This window comes from Coregonus lavaretus (genome assembly GCF_964263955.1).
Source record: "Coregonus lavaretus genome assembly, chromosome: 25".
NCBI lineage: Eukaryota > Metazoa > Chordata > Actinopteri > Salmoniformes > Salmonidae > Coregonus > Coregonus lavaretus.
Window position 1 is genome coordinate 23253732 of NC_140012.1, and position 21357 is coordinate 23275088.

Here is a 21357-nt window from a genome sequence, read left to right on the forward strand (position 1 = left end):
TGAATCATTCAGATGTTCATTGGCAAACTTCAGACGGGCCTGTATATGTGCTTTCTTGAGCAGGGGGACCTTGCGGGCGCTGCAGGATTTCAGTCCTTCACGGCATAGTGTGTTACCAATTGTTTTCTTGGTGACTATGGTCTCAGCTGCCTTGAGCTCATTGACAAGATCCTCCCGTGTAGTTCTGGGCTGATTCCTCACCGTTCTCATGATCATTGCCACTCCACGAGGTGAGATCTTGCATGGAGCCCCAGGCCGAGGGAGATTGACAGTTCTTTTGTGTTTCTTCCATTTGCGAATAATCGCACCAACTGTTGTCACCTTCTCACCAAGCTGCTTGGCGATGGTCTTGTAGCCCATTCCAGCCTTGTGTAGGTCTACAATCTTGTCCCTGACATCCTTGGAGAGCTCTTTGGTCTTGGCCATGGTGGAGAGTTTGGAATGTGATTGATTGATTGCTTCTGTGGACAGGTGTCTTTTATACAGGTAACAAGCTGAGATTAGGAGCACTCCCTTTAAGAGTGTGCTCCTAATCTCAGCTCGTTACCTGTATAAAAGACACCTGGGAGCCAGAAATCTTTCTAATTGAGAGCGGGTCAAATACTTATTTCCTTCATTAAAATGCAAATCAATTTATAACATTTCTGACATGCATTTTTCTGGATTGTTTTGTTGTTATTCTGTCTCTCACTGTTCAAATAAACCTACCATTAAAATTATAGACTGATAATTTCTTTGTCAATGGGCAAACGTACAAAATCAGCAGGGGATCAAATACTTTTTCCCCCTCACTGTGTGTGTGTGTGTGTATATATATATATATATATATATATATATATATATATATATATATATATATATATATATATATACATATACACACACACACACACATATATACATACACACATACATACACAGTATCTCACAACAGTGAGTACACCCCTCACATTTTTAAAAAAATATTTGAGTATATCTTTTCATGTGACAACACTGAAGAAATGACACTTTGCTACAATGTAAAGTAGCGAGTGTACAGCTTGTATAACAGTGTACATTTGCTGCCCCCTCAAAATAACTCAACACAGCCAATAATGTCTAAACCACTGGCAACAAAAGTGAGTACACCCCTAAGTGAAAATGTCAAAAATTGGGCCCAATTAGCCATTTTCCCTCCCCGGTGTCATGTGACTCGTTAGTGTTACAAGGTCTCAGGTGTGAATGGGGAGCAGGTGTGTTACATTTGGTGTCATCGCTCTCACACTCCCTCATACTGGTCACTGGAAGTTCAACATGGCAAAGAACTCTCTGAGGATCTGAAAAAAAGAATTGCTGCTCTACATAAAGATGGCCTGGGCTATAAGAAGATTGCCAAGACCCTGAAACTGAGCTGCAGCACGGTGGCCAAGAACATACAGCGGTTTAACAGGACAGGTTCCACTCAGAACAGGCCTCGCCATGGTCGACCAAGGAAGTTGAGTGCACGTGCTCAGCGTCATATCCAGGGGTTGTCTTTGGGAAATAGACATACGAGTGCTGCCAGCATTGCTGCAGAGGTTGAAGGGGTGGGGGGTCAGCCTGTCAGTGCTCAGACCATACGCCGCACACTGCATCAAATTGGTCTGCATGGCTGTCGTCCCAGAAGGAAGCCTCTTCTAAAGATGATGCACAAGAAAGCCCGCAAACAGTTTGCTGAAGACAAGCAGACTAAGGACATGGATTACTGGACCCATGTCCTGTGGTCTGATGAGACCAAGATAAACTTATTTGGTTCAGATGGTGTCAAGCATGTGTGGCGGCAACCAGGTGAGTACAAAGACAAGTGTGTCTTGCCTACAGTCAAGCATGGTGGTGGGAGTGTCATGGTCTGGGGCTGCATGAGTGCTGCCGGCACTGGAGAGCTACAGTTCATTGAGGGAATGCCAACATGTACTGTGACATACTGAAGCAGAGCATGATCCCCTCCCTTCGGAGACTGGGCCGCAGTGCAGTCTTCCAACATGATAACGACCCCAAACACACCTCCAAGATGACCACTGCCTTGCTAAAGAAGCTGAGGGTAAAGGTGATGGACTGGCCAAACATGTCTCCAGACCTAAACCCTATTGAGCATCTGTGGGGCATCCTCAAACGGAAGGTGGAGGAGTGCAAGGTCTCTAACATCCACCAGCTCCATGATGTCGTCATGGAGGAGTGGAAGAGGACTCCAGTGGCAACCTGTGAAGCTCTGGTGAACTCCATGCCCAAGAGGGTTAAGGCAGTGCTGGAAAATGATGGTGGCCACACAAAATATTGACACTTTGGGCCCAATTTGGACATTTTCACTTAGGGGTGTACTCACTTTTGTTGCCAGCGGTTTAGACATTAATGGCTGTGTGTTGTGTTATTTTGAGGGTACAGCAAATTTACACTGTTATACAAGCTGTACACTCACTACTTTACATTGTAGCAAAGTGTCATTTCTTCAGTGTTGCCACATGAAAAAATATACTCAAATATTTACAAAAATGTGAAGGGTGTACTCACTTTTGTGAGATACTGTATATACACACACACACACACACACACATCATTGGACTATGAACTGCACTCACTTGATTCCTTAGTGGACACCACCCTCAGTCTGGTAAAATATGTTAAATTCAAAAACAAAATAATTAAGTATCACTTTATAAATTTAAAATAGTCTAATTCTCATTGGCATAGTACAGTGTTCCCCGATCCATTCTTCGAGTACCTCCAGGACTGCACATTTGTGCTCAGACCCTGAACCAGCCACCCACATTAGTTGTATCAAGTTTACCGGTTCTGGGCTAGAGCAAAAATGAGCAGTTCTGGGGGGTACTAGAGAAACAGATTGGAAAATAATGGCATAGTACATCTCCTCCTATTTTTTTTAGTATTGTCTCAGTCATATACATCTCCTCTGCTCCTGCTCCAGCCCTTAGCGTGAATATGGAAGGTCTTCTGTCCACCAGGCCGCCATTCGTTTGGGCCGAGCTCAGAAGTGACTTCTTCAGCTGCATTAACAACAAGCGTTATGTTCTGACCGGAGCAGATGACGGACATCTCAGACCTCCAATCCAAGTCCTGAGAGCTGGGGGCAGGAGGGCTGTGATTGGTTTGTGTGTCTGGCTGCCCCGCCTCCCCGTACAGAGCCATCCCACTAGGCTCTGGGGGAGTGGGTTTGGTTGGATGATGGTGGCCACAGGGGCGTCTCCTCAACGTTGTCAGGACTGTAGGGTACCCTTGAGGTACCACATCCCTCCTAAGCTCACACAGCACTCCTAATAAGACAGGACCAGAGAACACAGGTTAGAAACATCTGGTTCTTGAGACAGTTATAAAGGTGTTCCTAGAGCTTTGCAACTGTGTCAACTCTGTGCCCACTCAGGTACTCAATTGCAACTCTAGAGCAGGTTCCAGAACCCATTTAAAAGCTGGTTCCAGAGCCTTTTATAAAGTTGGCTCTAACAGCCCATTCTAGAGCCTGTTTCTAAAGCCAGTTTGAGACGCTGTTCAACAGTCTGTTCGGAGACCAGTCGTACCTTGAGCAGGCGGTCCACATCGGCCTTGGTAACCTGGTCTCCCAGCTCCTGCGTCAGCCTGGTCTGGATCACGTTCCTCCTCACCCGGTAGTTCTTCATGAAGATCTCATACAGGACCTGACGATGCTGGGGGACAGGACATTCAACAATTTGAAGATCTTTGAAATGTAGACAGTAGAATAGAGTCCTTAAACACATCCTGATCTCAAACTAAGAAGGCAAACAGGTTAAGACGTGCGGTTACCAACTTGTTGTGATCAATGTATTTCTGCATGATTTCAAAACCATAATACAGGACATACACATACTCAGAGTGATTCAGTGGGTGCAGTAGGTACGTGGAATGATGAACGAAAATGAAGAAAAAAAAACTTTTGTACAGACTTGGTTAGAAGAAGTACCCCACCCTGGCCCCTGTTGTTGTTACCTTGTCGAATGTCTCTCCTGTCTCCCACACCGCAAACACCTTCTGCTCATCAGCAGCTGCTGTACTCTGGGCTGGAAACTACAGGGAAGAAAAGAGAGGAAGGAAACAACTATTGAAATTACAAGAAAAAGTAGAGGATAAAATAGATAGAACCAATGAAATGACATGGAGAGATGAGAAAGCAACTGATGAAACTGTATAAGGGGACAGGAGAGAAACCACTGCAGTGACCCACAATCTCATAGCACTGGGATCTACAGACAGAACAGACCTTTTATTACAAGATTATTCCCAATCCCAACAAAACAACACACTGAGGCAATGCACATCTAAATACAGGCGTGCTGTGTTCATAAATTGACTGTAAGTCGCTCTTGATAAGAGCATCTGCTAAATGACCCAAATGTAAATAAACCAATCCCTAAATCAACCCTCTCCACTCCCAGTAAGCATCAACCCCTGCTGGGATAGGATGATGTTGCCCCTAGAGGCTGAACTAACAGTTTTGCCTTCCGTCTGCCTAAAGTTTACGGTTAATCTACCCAGTAATAGGCTTTGTCCTCTCAGCCAATAATATAAGCTATTTAACAGCGGGCTGGTTTCCTCTACACCCTCCTCCATCCCTCCCTTCAGGGTCTAAAATCCTACCACCACCTGAGGAGAGAGAGGAGGATAAGAACCTAACCCAGGTTGGTTATAGTGGCGCCGGAGAAGATAGCTGCCGTTTTACAGCCCTCTAACCAATTGTACTATTATGTGTGTTTTTCCGCATTATTTGTAATTTATTTTCTACATAATGTTTCTGCCATCGTCTCTTATAACCAAAAAGAGCTTCTGGATATCAGGACAGCGATTACTCACCTCGTATTGGACGAAGATTTTTTCTTCAACGAGGCGGCCGCGAAGGATATCCTACAGACACCCGACAAGGCCCAAATCCCCGTCATTCGCATGAGGAAGAGACGGAGATATCGTGGACGTAGGTCGAGCGAGTAAACTGCCCCTCCCATCAATCCTATTAGCCAATCTTCAATCATTTGAGAATAAATTAGATGACCTAAGATTGCGGTTATCCTACCAACGGGACATTAAAAACTGTAATATCTTATCTTTCACCGAGTCGTGGCTGAACGACGACATGGACAACATACAGCTAGCGGGCTATACGCTACATCGGCAGGATAGAACGGCTGACTCCGGTAAGACAAGGGGTGGCGGTCTGTGTATATTTGTAAACAACAGCTGGTGCACAAAATCAAATACTAAGGAAGTCTCGAGGTTTTGCTCGCCTGAGGTAGAGTATCTTACGATAAGCTGTAGACCACACTATTTACCAAGATATTTGACATCTATATTAGCTGTCTATTTACCACCACAAACCAATGCTGGCATTAAGATTGCACTGAATGAGCTGTATAAGCCATAAGTGAACAGGAAAACGCTCATCCAGAGGCAGCGCTCCTAGTGGTCGGGGACTTTAATGCAGGGAAACTTAAATCCGTTCTACCTAATTTCTACCAGCGTGTTAAATGTGCAACCAGAGGAAAAAAAACTCTAGACCACCTTTACTCCACACACAGAGACGCATACAAAGGTCTCCCTCGCCCTCCATTTGGCAAATCTGACCATAACTCTATCCTCCTGATTCCTGCTTATAAGCAAAAACTAAAGCAGGAAGCACCAGTAACTCTGTTAATAAAAAAGTGGTCAGATGACGCAGATGCTAAGCTACAGGACTGTTTTGCTAGCACAGACTGGAACATGTTCCGGGATTCTTCAGATAGCATTGAGGAGTACACCACATCAGTCACTGGCTTCATCAATAAGTGCATCGATGATGTCGTCCCCACAGTGACCGTACGTACATACCCCAACCAGAAGCCATGGATTACAGGAAACATCCGCACTGAGCTAAAGGGTAGAGCTGCCGCTTTCAAGGAGCGGGACTCTACCCCGGACGCTTATAAGAAATCCCGCTATGCCCTCCGACGAACCATCAAACAGGCAAAGAGTCAATACAGGACTAAGATTGAATCGTACTACACCGGCTCTGACGCTCGTCGGATGTGGCAGGGCTTGAAAACTATTACAGACTACAAAGGGAAGCACAGCCGCGAGCTGTCCAGTGACACAAGACTTCCAGACGAGCTAAACCACTTCTATGCTCGCTTCGAGGCAAGCAACACTGAAGCATGCATGAGAGCACCAGCTGTTCCGGATGACTATGTGATCACGCTCTCCGTAGCCGATGTGAGTAAGACTTTTAAGCAGGTCAACATTCACAAGGCCGCAGGGCCAGACGGATTACCAGGACGTGTACTCCGAGCATGTGCTGACCAACTGGCAAGTGTCTTCAATGACATTTTCAACATGTCCCTGACTGAGTCTGTAATACCAACATGTTTCAAACAGACCACCATAGTCCCCGTGCCCAAGGACACTAAGATAACCTGCCTAAATGACTACCGACCCGTAGCACTGACGTCTGTAGCCATGAAGTGCTTTGAAAGGCTGGTCATGGCTCACATCAACAGCATTATCCCAGAAACCCTAGACCCACTCCAATTTGCATACCGCCCCAACAGATCCACAGATGATGCAATCTCTACTGCACTCCACACTGCCCTTTCCCACCTGGACAAGAGGAACACCTACGTGAGAATGCTATTCATTGACTACAGCTCAGCATTCAACACCATAGTGCCCTCAAAGCTCATCACTAAGCTAAGGATCCTGGGACTAAATACCTACCTCTGCAACTGGATCCTGGACTTCCTGACGGGCCGCCCCCAGGTGGTAAGGGTAGGTAACAACACATCTGCCACACTGATCCTCAACACAGGGGCCCCTCAGGGGTGCGTGCTCAGTCCCCTCCTGTACTCCCTGTTCACCCATGACTGCTTGGCCAGGCACGACTCCAACACCATCATTAATTTTGCCGACGACACAACAGTGGTAGGCCTGATCACCGACAACGATGAGACAGCCTATAGGGAGGGGGTCAGAGACCTGGCCGTGTGGTGCCAGGATAACAACCTCTCCCTCAACGTGACCAAGACAAAGGAGATGATTGTGGACTACAGGAAAAAAAAAGAGGACTGAGCACGCCCCCATTCTCATCGACGGGGCTGTAGTGGAACAGGTTGAGAGCTTCAAGTTCCTTGGTGTCCACATCACCAACGAACTATCATGGTCCAAACACACCAAGACAGTTGTGAAGAGGGCACGACAAAGCCTATTCCCCCTCAGGAGACTGAAAAGATTTGGCATGGGTCCTCAGATCCTCAAAAAAATCTACAGCTGCACCATCGAGAGCATCCTGACTGGTTGCATCACCGCCTGGTATGGCAACTGCTTGGCCTCCGACCACAAGGCACTACAGAGGGTAGTTCGTACGGCCCAGTACATCACTGGGGCCAAGCTTCCTGCCATCCAGGACCTCTATACCAGGCGGTGTCAGAGGAAGGCCCTCAAAATTGTCAAGGACTCCAGCCACCCTAGTCATAGACTGTTCTCTCTGCTACCGCACGGCAAGCGGTACTGGAGTGCCAAGTCTAGGTCCAAAAGACTTCTCAACAGCTTCTACCCCCAAGCCATAAGACTCCTGAACAGCTAATCATGGCTACCCGGACTATTTGCACTGCCCCCCACCCCATCTTTTTACGCTGCTGCTACTCTGTTAATTATTTATGCATAGTCAATATAACTCTACCCACATGTACATATTACTTCAACTACCTCAACTAGCCGGTGCCCCCGCACATTGACTCTGCACCGGTACCCCCCTGTATATATAGGCCCCCTACTGTTATTTTATTTTCCTTCTGCTCTTTTTTTCCTCAACACTTTTTTGTTGTTGTTTCATTTTACTTTTTTTATTAAAAATAAATGCACTGTTGGTTAAGGGCTGTAAGTAAGCATTTCACTGTAATGTCTGCACCTGTTGTATTCGGCACATGTGGCCAATAAAATTTGAGTTGATTTGATTTGATCTGATACGAGGGAGGAGATGAGCTCCTTATCCATACAATAGGTGTGTCATGGTATTAATGCTAACAGTGTTCATTCAACTGCTTCTCTGATGCGTACTATGGAATTAAGACATAACAATGAGAGCAAAGTTTGAAGAGCCACACCTCATAGGAAAATGTAGGCTTCACCTAAGGTACAGAGCAGGCTGGTGGGGCATAGTAAAATTGAACAGCTAGATTCTACAATCCCACAGCCATCAGGCTCTATTCAGAGAGTTGAACCTGAGAAGGCCAACTCTCCAGTGCCTCACTGCTCTCACTCTACTACCTACCTACTACCCTCAGGATCAAAGCCTGTGCGCTGCTACAGGGATAGATCACATACCAAAATCACTGTTAGTTTGTTATTCTGTTTAGGAAAGGTGATAGTTTCACTCCTGAGGCAAGCGAGAGACCACAATTCAAGAGTAGCAGAGAGCCCAGGCAGGCTAAGTTTCATCTGGGCGGGAGCCTAGCGCCGATCTCTTTAGTCCAGGGAGAGGATTGTTATCTTTGGATATCCAGACTTCCTCAATGGGTGGAAGAATAGGCCTGTCTAACTGAAATCCTCCAGTACCACAGGGGGTTGTCGGTTTACGCTTTCCAGTGGAACTAACCCCATCCCCAGCCTTATCATGTCCGTTTCAAAATCTTAAACCAAGACCAAACCTCATGGGATAGTAATCCTGTAGCAGGGTTAGGGTTCAGGCTCTAATACTCACAGGCACCAGTATCTGTTTGCAGTGGCTCATCAGTATAGTATCCTGTAGCAGGCGGTCTGAGATGGAGTGGAACAGGCTGTGTCCCGGAGGCAGGGAGGCCAGGTGGAGGTTGAACAGCCTCTTGACTTCGCTCAGCGTCAGCACGTGCTGCTTCCTGAATGTGTTCCACACAAAGTCCCTCAGCTCAGGGGACGGTGAGGGCGTGGGAGTCCCGCCGTGCCCGTTATGAGGATTCAAGGCAGGGGAAGTGGCGGCGGCGGAGGGGTAACCGTTTACCCACCCGTTAGGGAGAGCAGAGGAGGAAGAGGATGTGTCCATGGGTTCGTCTTCACCGTCGCTGACAGGTTCCTCTTTGACTCTGATCCCGGTTCCACCGCTCGCTCCGGCTCCACCCTTTTCCTGTCGACGAGCACTCAGGTCCTTCTGAAGAGCGGGCTGGTTCTGTTGTGCACGCTCACGGGCAGCCTTCAGACGCTGCTCGCCACTCACGTACATAGGTTCTGTAACAGAGAGAGGCACAGTTTTCAGCTAGAGATACCTATAAATACCTTATGCCAGAGGGACTTTCCTATGAGCACACAATCAGTACACACACCTGTTTGTGGGTCCTTTTTGGATACCAGGTCCTCCTTAGAGAAGTTGAAGACCTTCTCCAATCTGCAAACACAAAACAACCATGAACCATAAAATCAACCCACAACAGTCTCGTTCCACATTACCGTACCAAGAGAAACAGTGAGCGATAGTGTGTGTGTGTGTGTTTGCGTATATCGTCTCTTACTTGCTCTGTATCCCCATCCACAGCATGTGCTGCCGCTGGGCCACGTCAGGGTGCTTTTTGATGAAGTCACCGTCACTTGGCAACAGGAACTCCCAGCCACGGTTTATACGAGGCACCGCCATGTGTTCCAGGAAGTCCTTCACATCCTCTGGGGGGAGCTGGAAAGAATAGGTGTGGACAAATATTTAGTAACACCCCCTAGGGGTAACTGTTAGTGAGTGTGTTACACCATGTCCTTTAAATAAAGTTGTATTTTAATTGGGTATATCATCTTTGGCCAGGTGAGAGACACTATAGGTTCATGTATCAGTAGCACCTTCTGGTACCAGGCTGGGGCAGTGAACTGTTTAAACAGTTGATTACCTTGATGATGGCTGTGATCTCCTTCCTCATCACTGAGCGCTCCTGAGTGAATCTCCACATCTGAAAAGAGAAACAGGAACAAAAAACATTAGATAATCATTTTTTTCAGTTTTTAATCCTGTTTATATTTCACCATGAAGTCTCTTCAAATTTGAACCTGTGTAGGTGGTACATTTTACTGTGGACCTGTGCAGGAAGATATGCTATGTGATTTGGTAGGGATATAAACAGTGTGACTCACCACAAAGTCTCTTCCTCGACACAGCACTTCAGCAGGCACACCACTGTGGGGACTACAGCTGTTCTTAGGATACAGCACATCACTGAGGGAAGAATAAATACAACTGTTAAATTGGTTTCAGGAACATGACCTGAAATATATATATATATTTTTAAAGTATTCAAGCATAATCTCATGAAATCACATATTTAGTTATTGAAAAACTAAACCAGAATTATGCCTACTTTTTGGATAGATTTAATCTTGATCTATGAACCTGATCCCTAGGGCCTAGTGCCTCCACAGTCCTGCTCTACTGAAAAATGTATGCACTCACTAACTGTAAGTCGCTCTGGATAAGAGCGTCTGCTAAATGACTAAAATGACTAAAATGTAAATGTAATGTCTCACCTCTTGACCACCCAGTTGCCCTGCACCAGTAACGCCACCTGCTGGATGCAGCGCAGCACTGCAGTGGAGTCTGTCCCAGGGGTCAACAAACCCATCAGGTTGGCAAACGGCATCACTTTGACTGGAGGGGAGGAGAGAAATTATGGAAAGAATAAGATGGAGGAGAGGTGCACGTACAAATATAAAAAAACTTTCCCGTTGGGGACAATAAAGATTTATTGGATTGAAAGTAACAAGGTTAGCAGTTAGAGAGCGTACCGTTCTTTACCAGGGTCTTGACCTGGTCACCTAGCGGCAGGGTCCGGAGCTGGGCCATGGACAGCACGTTACTGGGACCTACAGGCCTCACACTGATACACACAGGACATCAGTTTCATACCTGAAATGTTACAACATGGAGTAGTACATTACACACTTCATGTAAGTGTTACTTACATCTTCTCCTCTGCAATAGGGGGCATGAGCATTGCCAGGTACTCCCTGAGAGAGAAAGGGATGAATAAAGGGAGTGGGGGGAAAGAGACATAAGGGAGGTCACACAAAAGCAGCCTGACAGTCAAAAATCTGAAAAGAATAAAGCAAAAGCAGCCACTTAAATAGGGACACTACGTGTTAGTCCTCACTTTGGTGTTTTCACCAGTTCTGTGTTCTCGGAGCCTCCCATGGCCTGGCAGTACAGGTATTGCCTCTCGTGGTCCGAACGCCCGTCCTAAACACACACACAAAGTAGGTGTTGAATTGGTATTGGCCGTGACTTGGATTAACAGAGGTCACATAAAAGAGTGTGTGAGAACACCCCCTTACGTTGAGGCCGTGGTAATGCAGGTAGACCCAGGGCTCCTCTGCCTGTTTCTTCTGAAGGAAGTCATAGGACTGGATACGCCGCTGACGAGCCTGCTCCGACTCAGGGCGGGAAAACCTCACCTAGAGCGAAGAGACAGGTTTAACTTTACCATTCCAACACTGACAAATAAAACGGAGCTCAACAATTGTTTTAAGAGGATCGTGTGTGAACTGTGATTGTAACTGTGTGTGTTTCCTTACAGTGACGGCCTTGACGTCCTCCTCCGCCTCATCCTGAGAAGAGTCTCCCCCTTCGTTAGCGGTCTCCCGCTCTCTATGTTTGCTGTCAGCCTTATCCAGATAGGAGAAGCTGGGTCGCATCTGGAGGATACCCTGCAGCGGCGTGACGTGGAGCTCCCCTGGTGACATCAATAGAGGTCAGTAACATCATCAACACTGCGTCAGTGACAAACATTTAGATATTGACACTAACATAAACACAAGCAGGAGCAATGACAGTGCTGATGAGGGCCGACTGGATATGTATGTACAGAAACACAGCTACCTTTCCTGAAGACAGCAGCAGCGTATCTGGAGGTGTTGGTTGTGGACTGGATGGATGTGAACGTCTGCTTGTCCATCATCTTTCTGCAAGGAGATCGATAAATGATCAGTGTCAATTCCCAGCATGCCACAGACACATACACAACAGACGTAAGGACTAACACAGTACTAAGAAGTGAACCAGCACAAAGTGTACAAAGTATTGCACTCACACAGAGTAGGTGTTGGAGTCCTCTGAGGTGGTTCCGTCCACATTGAGGGCGATCTGCTCTCCTTTACTTCGACAGTAGTTAGGACTCTGAGTGTTAATGGCCATCTCCAACTCCACCTACACAGAGACACACAAATCGTAAGCTGAGAATGTTTTATAATAAACAGGCTGTGGAAGACGGATCATAAGTTTTGACATTTAGGTATACATTGGAGATGGAAATCTCTTTAACAAGGGAGCCCTGTCACACCTTTTGCTGCTTGGGCTTGATCTTGGCCGATAGATGAGTGACATCATCATAGGTCATAGAGGAAGGGCGTACTGGATACTATAATGGAGAAAAAAATCAAGAGAAAGGAAGATTAACGAATGATTTAGATAGCTGTACAATTTTTTTTCCCACAAACATATCAAATCAACACAGCTTGTTTCAGAGTAGATGTAGATTTACCTGGAACAGATAGAGCTTGTCCGCAAGGCTTTTAGCTAGGTATACATCAATCTAAAGACACAGAGAGAGAGAAAGCTTGGGTTCATATTCTTTTCATCACTCATCATCGCATTGCCAAGACGATCAAACCTAGGCTTGGGCAGAAACTGACTGGTAAACGGGGGACTGGGGAAACTAGTCACTCACCTCTTGTATGATGGGGTCATCGTCCTCCTCGCTGGCCATAATGAGGGGAGGGGTCTGGGGGAGACGTCACAGAAGAGCAGCAGCAGACCTCCGGGGACCCAACCTAGGATGAAAGAAATGCTGAGTGACAGACACTCAAACTAACAGAGGCTACTTTCCACAAAAATATTGAGGGTCTTATTCTGGTGACATGATCGATTCTTGGCTGCCGTTTGACAAAAATATAATCTTGCTCTTTTGTCCATAATAATCTCATCATGTAGGCTATTCGTGCGCTCTAGCCAACAACGCGCAGATACAGTATCTGCACCCTGTTGGTTAGGGCGCACGTGCCAATACCGGAGTGGGCACACTTGCTATATAACTTTTTGTTGTTGTTAAGAAAACCATCAGTAGAGTTGATAATGCGTTAAAAACCAATTTAACTTGTATTTTTTTATTCGGTACATGGGAATTTAACCGCCAAAGGTATTTTTATGTGCACTGTCATCACGCACAGACTTTTATCAATTTGATGGAAACATCTCTGGTGGGAAAATGTGCATATTATTTTAATGCAAACTTTAGAATATTCGCATGAAAATCTGTCGCCAATTGGATGGAAAGCTAGCTAGTGATGCCACAGAATTTCTAAACCCAGAGGCCCAACATTGCGATACTTCTGGGAACCTTTTGTGAAGCAGACTCGACAGACCAGACGGTGTTGGGAAGAATGGGAAAAGTGAAAATGTCATCCTTAGTTGTTAATTCACAAAATCTAAAAAGGCACAACCTAGATTTGAGCCAATTTCTTAAGTAGCTGAACATGTTATTACTCGAACCTTGTGAAAGTGAGACGTTTTCATTTGTCAAAAACTTTATAAAATCAACAAGAGTGCCTTTGATTTCAAGGCCTGCACATGAGCAGTTCGGCAGTTCAGACGGCCGTTAGACCTAAATACGTGGTTCTGCGCATGAGCTTTGCTAGCCAGGTGGAGACCATGGAGGAGTTGGAGAGAAGTTGAGTGAATTATGATGCAGAAGAATGGCGCTAAACTCAAACCTGCGTCTTCAGAATATAGACCTATGTCTCCCGTATATACAACTAGTACTGGTCCTCGCCAATATAAAACAACAACCGAGGCCGAGTACCTTTTTTCTCCTGTTAATATAGGATTGTGACGATACCAGTATCGCAATATTTTTTCCATGGCAAAAATGAACACACGAAACAGACAGAACTCTTTGATTCTTAAAAAACATGCTGTAAGTAAAATATTGTGTGCTATAGCTTGGAAAATAAATAAATCTGGATGACAACAAAATTGTGTTTGTTTCCAACATTAGGGCTGTTTTCCTAAAGAAGTTAAATCTGCTTCATGTTTTGTTTCCTTGCCACGATACTAACGACGATCGCAATACTAGTTTCGTCCCAGCCCTAAGTTAATAGTGACAACGGAGGGAGTGTCATGGCGTTTGAAGGAGTTTAAGAGAGTGAGGATGAAGTATCAAAAAAATTGTTGGAGTACGGTTCAAGGAAGAAAAAAAAAGTATATATATATATATATATATATATATATATATATATATATATATATATATATATATATATATATATATATATATATATTTGAATATTTCTAGCTACTTTAACTAAACCCCTGCAGTTAACTAGTGCAATAAAATTAGGAGATAAAGCAGATCGCGTTCTTCATTTCACCAGTCACATTTTTCATTATGAAGCTTACTGTAGTCCCCAAGTCACATGGTGTTTCTTTACAAGCACACAACGAACAGAGACCGGAGCATTCTGAGGCACTTACTGTTGTGAAGCACGCGCCAGGTGATCTAGTTACAGTACGGAATTCACAACTAAATGTTTGCCAGCTAGATATCTTATAACTATTAGTTTAACTGTCTAAAATGTGCTACATGCTCTGCAGTTGCTTATTTCTCTCAAATTATGTTCACAAATTTGTTGACATCCCTGTTAGTGAGCATTTCTCCTTTGACAAGATAATCCATCCACCTGACAGGTTTGGCATATCAAGAAGCTGATTAAATAGCATTATCATTACACAGGTACACCTTGTGCTGAGGACAATAAAAGGACACTACAATTTGCAGTTGTCACACAACACAATGCCACAGATGTCTCAAGTTTTGAGGGAGGGTGCAATTGGCATGCTGACAGTAGGAATGTCCTACAGAGCTGTTACCAGATAATTTTATGTTCATTTCTCTACCATAAGCCGCCTCCAACGTCGTCTTGAAGAATTAGGTAGTACGTTCAACCGGCCTCACAACCGTAGACCACGTGTAACCACGCCAGCCCGGGACCTCCTCCACATCCAGATCCTTCACCTGCAGGATCGTCTGAGACCAGCCACCCGGACAGCTGATGAAACTGTAGGTTTGCCAAACCGAAGAATTTCTGCACGAACTAGGTCTGTTGTTTTGACCAATCAATTGGTCGATATTTTAAAACGTGTATTTTTCCATATATAGACACATCCTATGTGTTTTAATCGAATATAGGCACTGAGCTTGTCTGATGCTTTAACCACACTGTTTGATGAAATAAGAAAGACACACGACTAGAGTGAGTCTGACCGCAATTGATTTGATTGTGCCGGGCTGGGCTCAGACTTGACAGCGAGTGACTGTGTGACTGGGGGAGGGGGGTGCTGAGTAGTATTTCTGTCTGTAATAAGCCCTATTGTGGGTAAAAACTCATGACTGTAAGTCGCTTTGGATAAAAGCGTCTGCTAAATGGCATATTATTATTATTTATTATTATATTTTGATTGGCTGGGCCTGGCTTCACAGTGGGTGGACCTATGCCCTCCCAGGCCCACCCATGGCTGCGCCCCTGCCCAGTCATGTGAAATCCATAGATTAGGACCTAATTTATTTATTTCAATTGACTGATTTCCTTATATGAACTGTAACTCAGCAAAATCTTTCATGTTACGTTTATATTTTTGTTTAGTATAATTAAGTTACGTTTCCTCTCTCTTCACTTTTCTTAGACAATTAAGGCAAAAGCTGTTTTCTCCTCTCCTAACTCTGCAGCTGCCTCCACTGCATTGTTCTCAACACTAATACACTGGTTAACTTTGCTATTATGCACAAAGCAACATGGTCTAGGAAAAGGCGCCAATTCAACAGCGCACTGATGTGTTTCAGAACTGCGGACAGCAACCGCTATCCAATTCGGGAGAAAGCGCATTTGTTATAAAATAATATTTGTATTAGTGTTGCACCATTGTTCTTACGTAATATAACCATATACAATTTCAGTAGCACGTCTAAGAGTGATGGACTGTGCCATCCCCACGGCCTACACAGTGGATTAGTCCACTCAGACAGGGAATCTGACAGGTGTACACGATGAAAATGTATAAAACATTTTGCTACTGCTCAACTAAAGAAATCTCAGTCGCCCAAAAGACTATCGACCAAATAATCGACCACTCGACAAAATGGGGTCAACCCTAGCACACTGTCAGAAACAGTCTAAGGGAAGCTCATCTTCGTGCTCATCGTCCTCACCAGGGTCTTGACCTGACTGCAGTTCAGCTTCGTAACAGATTTCAGTGGGCAAATGCTCACCTTCGATGGCCACTGGCGAAGTGTGCTCTTCACGGATGAATCCGAGCAGATGGCAGACAGCTTGTACGGCATGTGGGCGACCGGTTTGCTGATGTCAACATTGTGAACAGTGCCCCATGGTGGCGGTGGGGTTATGATATGGGCAGGCATAAGCTACAGACAACAAACACAATTGCATTTTAGCAATGGCTATTTGAATGCACAGAGATACCGTGACGAGATCCTGACGCCCATTGTCATGCCATTCATCCGCCACCATCACCCATCCTCATGTTTCAGCATGATAATGCACAGCCCCATGTCGCAAGGATCTGTACACAATTCCAGGAAGCTGAAAATATCCCAGTTCTTCCATGGCCTGCATACTCACCAGACGTCACCCACCGAGCATGTTTGTGATGATATGGAGTGACATGTACGACAGCGTGTTCCAGTTCCCGCCAATATCCAGCAAATTCGCATATCCATTGAAGAAGAGTGGGACAACATTCCACAGGTCACAATAACAGCCTCATCAACTCTATGCAAAGGAGATGTGTCGCGCTGCATGAAGCAAATGGTGGTCACATGAGATACCGAATGATTTTCTGATCCACATCCCTACCTTTTTTTTAAGGTATCTGTGACCAACAGATGCATATCTGTATTCCCAGTCATGTGACATCCATGGATTAGGGCCCAATTAATTTATTTAAATTGACTGATTTCCTTATATGAACTCTAACTCATGTTGAGTTTATATTTTTGTTCAGTGTAGTAACTGTGGAGGAAATCATGAAGCCAGGTCTTCAGAGTGACCCGTAAAAGCAAAACAGATACAGGTAGCTAAAGTCAGAGTAGGACAGGGTGTTACGTATTCAGAGGCAGGGAGAAGGTTTGAGGGGGGACCGGGAAGGAATGCTCCCCCCAACGGCAACAGTGAGTGATCCCATTACAACAGGTGGACCCCAGCAAACTGTGCTTCAACAAATCCAGGTTCCTGGCCTTCATCGTGATGGTTTTCAATTGTGCTACACAACTAGAACACAGGCCACTGAAAATTGACATTTATATACAGCCTGAAACTAATGCCTGCAAAATCGTGTAAATGTTTCTTACAAGCTAGAATGTTGAATACAATTACATTTAAACTTACTCTACTGTTTGTCTGAGAGGTTTGTCCTTCAGCTGCTCAAAATCTGAGACAAAATATCCACAGGAAAGTATTTTTTAGAGAGCCGGTAGGTATATGGTTCGGCACCGAGATAAAGAGTTTTATATTGCATATGCACGGTTCTCTCCCTCTCATCAATAGCTATTGAACCAGGCATTCCATGACAATGAACATGATATATTCTGAATCAGGGGAGGATGGAGAACAATCCACTTTTATTTTAATTTTATATGAAAAACAAAATAAATAAATCTCCATCCTCCCGATTCAGAATATACCATTTAATTGCATGCTTGGTTCAATAAAACATTATTTTTCTCCTCCCCTCGGTGCTGAACCGAACCACACTTTTAAACAAGTTAAACTTGCAAGGCCGCTGGGCCAGACGGAATACCAGGGCGCGTTCTCAGTTCATGCGCTGACCAGCTAGCAGGTGTCTTCACAGACATTTTCAACATCTCATTATCACAGTCTGTGATTCCAACATGTTTCAAGCAGACTACCATAGTCCCTGTTCCTAAGAACTCAAAGGTAACCTGCCTAAATGACTATTGTACCATGGGACTCACATCTGTAATCATGAAATGCTGGTCATGGCACAACACCATCATCCCCAGACACCCTGGACCAACTCCAACTCGCATACCGCCCCAATAGATCCACAGACGACGCAGTCTCTATTGCACTGCACACTGCTCTCTCCCACCTGGACAAGAGGAATACCTATATGAGAATGCTGTTAATTGACTACAGCTGAGTGTTCAATACCATAGTCCCTCCAAGCTCGGGACCCTGGGACTGAACACCTCCCTCTGCAACTTGATTCTGGACTTTGACGGGCCGCCCCCAGGTGGTGAGGGTAGGTAACAACATCTGCCACGCAGACCCTCAACACAGGGCCCCTCGGGGCTGTGTGCTTAGTCCCCTCCTGTACTCCATGTTCACCCACGACTGTGTGGCCATGAACGACTCCAACACCATCATCAAGTTTGCTGACCACACGACAGTGGTAGGCCTGATCACCGACGATGATAATAATATAATATAATATGCCATTTAGCAGACGCTTTTATCCAAAGCGACTTACAGTCATGCATGCATACATTTTTGTGTATGGGTGGTCCCGGGGATCGAACCCACTACCTTGGCGTTACAAGCGCCGTGCTCTACCAGCTGAGCTACAGAGGACCACGATGATGAGACTACAGGGAGGATGTCAGAGACCTGGCTGTGTGGTGCCAGGACAACAACCACTTTCACACTCTCCACATACGCTGCTGCTACTCTGTTTATTATCTATCCTGATTGCCTAGTCACTTTTACCCCTACCTACATGTACATATTACCTCAACTATCTCGTACCTCCTTGTATATAGCCTCATTGTTATTCATTACTTTTTAACTCTGTGTTGTTGGTAAAGGGCCTATAAGTTAGCATTTAACAGTCATGTCTACACACCTGTTGTGTTTTGGCGCATGTGACAAATAACATTTCATCAGGTAAACAATACGTTACTTTCCGGTGGATACTTTGTCTCAAATTCCAGCAGCTGAAGGACAAAACCCACAGACAACTGGTAGAGTAAGTTTACATGTAATTTTATTCAACATTCTGGCTTGTAAGCAACATTTACACTATTTTGTAAGCTGTAACTATACACCAATTAATTGTGTGTTACAGCCTGATTAATTAAGACTACCATTGCGCTAGCTAGATACAGACACACATTAACACCATCAGCAACATATCTAACTAGCTAACAATTAGCTATGTAGCTAAGTTAAAGGTGTAAGAACGTACCTAAATACCTTTATCATTGTGTGTAGTTATCGCAGTAAAATCAAATGTGTAGTTCGCTGAATTCGCTAACTAGCGTACATTAGCTTATTTACATTGACACATCATGACAAGTCACCTGCTTAAGGCGGCTAACGTTAATAGTTAGCTAACTAGCTAGCATATCTGTATTAGCGAGCTAGTCATTCGACCAAACCCAGTTTGAACCAAAACTAAAAACTGAACTAATCGCTGAAAACAAAACGAATCTGTGAAATAACAAGAGTAACGTGGTCCAAACTCTCAAACTAATTATGGCTAGCTAGCTATATCTGTAAATATGGCTGTTTGCTGAGCTACTGTAACGTTCCCGTTACCCGGCTAGCAAGTTGTTTCGAGCAATCATAATAATTTCAAATTATTTGCCAGGCCTCGATTGTTAAAAAATAAAATAATAATCCCTTGTATATCAATTAAACTGACTAACTCTCACCTGCACATTTGACCGTTCCGCTCCGTTTATTTCATTCACGTTTACCTTAGTGTCTAACTGCGAATGCTGCCATGTTGCTTGGCTCTAGAGCTACACACAGACATGGCCACACGTGGGGAGGAGCTGCTATTTGCGTTCCCACAATCCAAAGCGATAAAAACGTTAACATTTTTGCCTGCAGATGTCGCAAAAGCTCTTAAAATAAGAGAATGTACTTGATGACGTACTACTGTGTGTGAAATTGAGTAGCATTGCTACGTTTTGTTAATCTTTTTCCTATATCTTTATGGACGTCTGCCCTGTTCGCGAGTGCCCACTTGGACTGTCTGAGTACATCACCCGGGATAAAAACAAAAAGCATATTGACAGCGGTGGGATTCGAACCCACGCCCCCGGAGAGACTGGAGCCTTAATCCAGCGCCTTAGACCGCTCGGCCACGCTATCATATAATAGAGTAGTCGAAAAAAACACAATTAATACATGGATATTTTCGTCTTCAATTGTTGTTGTTTTTTTTTTTTTTTGGGGGGGGGGGGGATCAGCTTAATATTGCAGATAGGGGGGTGGATCAGCTTAATATTGCAGATAGATTGTATCTTCTATCAATGTAATTGTCTGCATCACTTCCAATCCCCCATGTTTTTTTTTATATATATATACTCCCCTTTATTACTTTTCAACCCCGCCATCCTTTCCCTACTTGAGTAAATTAGTGAACAACAATGCCCAGGCCTCTACTTCCGGTCTATACTTACTATCTACACCTTATGGACACAGTTAATTTTACAATAATTCTATTATATATATATATATATTACTTTTTTTTGCTCCTGAACTTCTTCTACTCTCAACCTCTCCGATCATTTTCATGATGTCCATCCGGTTTGCTTCTATATGCCATATCTTTCCCAAAAGCTCCCAACATACAACCTATATACTTATTATGGACACAGTATGCTTACATTATTAGCTATCTTTGTTATTATTTGTTGTTATTTGTTATTAGTCCCATCCTTCAACTCTATTCAATACCTCCCATCTATCTCTTAACACCATCCATATAGGATTTCTATTTGCCATATATATTTCAACCGTACTGTGATGTTTTACAAAAGTTCTGAACCTTTCTATTCTCATTGCTTCTACAGATTGTGAATTAAAAATAAAAAATGTTGCTAAAAGTATTATTATATTATTGATCGATTGACTATGACTTTTCAGATCACCCAGTAATGCTATCTGCAAGGTTAGCTCCAGGTAAATATTGCAATCCTTTAGCCATTCCTGGACCTGTGTCCAAAAACAAGCTACAAATGGACAGAACCAAAACAAATGATCTAATGATTCTGTCTCTTCACAGCTAAATCTGCAGAGCTGGGAAGATTGTATCCCCCATATAAATAACATTCTATTGGTAGCAAGAATTTTATATAATAATTTAAATTGAAAGATTCTAATTTTTGAATCCAGTGTCATTTTGCGTGTCAGTTCATAAACACTATGCCATGGGATCGGTATGTCAAAGATCTCTTCCCAACTATCTTGCAATCTATATGGGACAGCTGTCAATCCTTTGGTCCTTAAGTGAAACTGCTATACTTTTTTATTTATCACAGTTTTCCTTAACCAATTATGTTCTTTAATGATAGGCCGACAGACAAG

General features: G+C 44.2%; 1 protein-coding gene across 1 annotated transcript; it reads right to left on the bottom strand.

The window, feature by feature from the left end:
• Positions 1-2904: 2904 nt before the first annotated feature.
• LOC311100716 (DNA-directed RNA polymerase III subunit RPC5-like) lies at positions 2905-19790 on the bottom strand. The gene is made up of 20 exons (XM_084141676.1): positions 19695-19790; positions 12678-12780; positions 12492-12542; positions 12291-12368; positions 12042-12157; positions 11831-11913; positions 11527-11684; positions 11287-11406; positions 11106-11191; positions 10918-10962; positions 10741-10832; positions 10483-10603; positions 10093-10174; positions 9852-9911; positions 9489-9646; positions 9303-9364; positions 8708-9207; positions 3976-4053; positions 3549-3674; positions 2905-3287 (listed from the first exon to the last, which is right to left on the bottom strand). Exons 2-20 carry the CDS (start codon positions 12714-12716, stop codon positions 3231-3233), a joined length of 2112 nt encoding a protein of 703 aa, XP_083997802.1. The 5' UTR covers positions 12717-12780; positions 19695-19790; the 3' UTR covers positions 2905-3230.
• Between the last annotated feature and the right edge of the window lie 1567 nt (positions 19791-21357).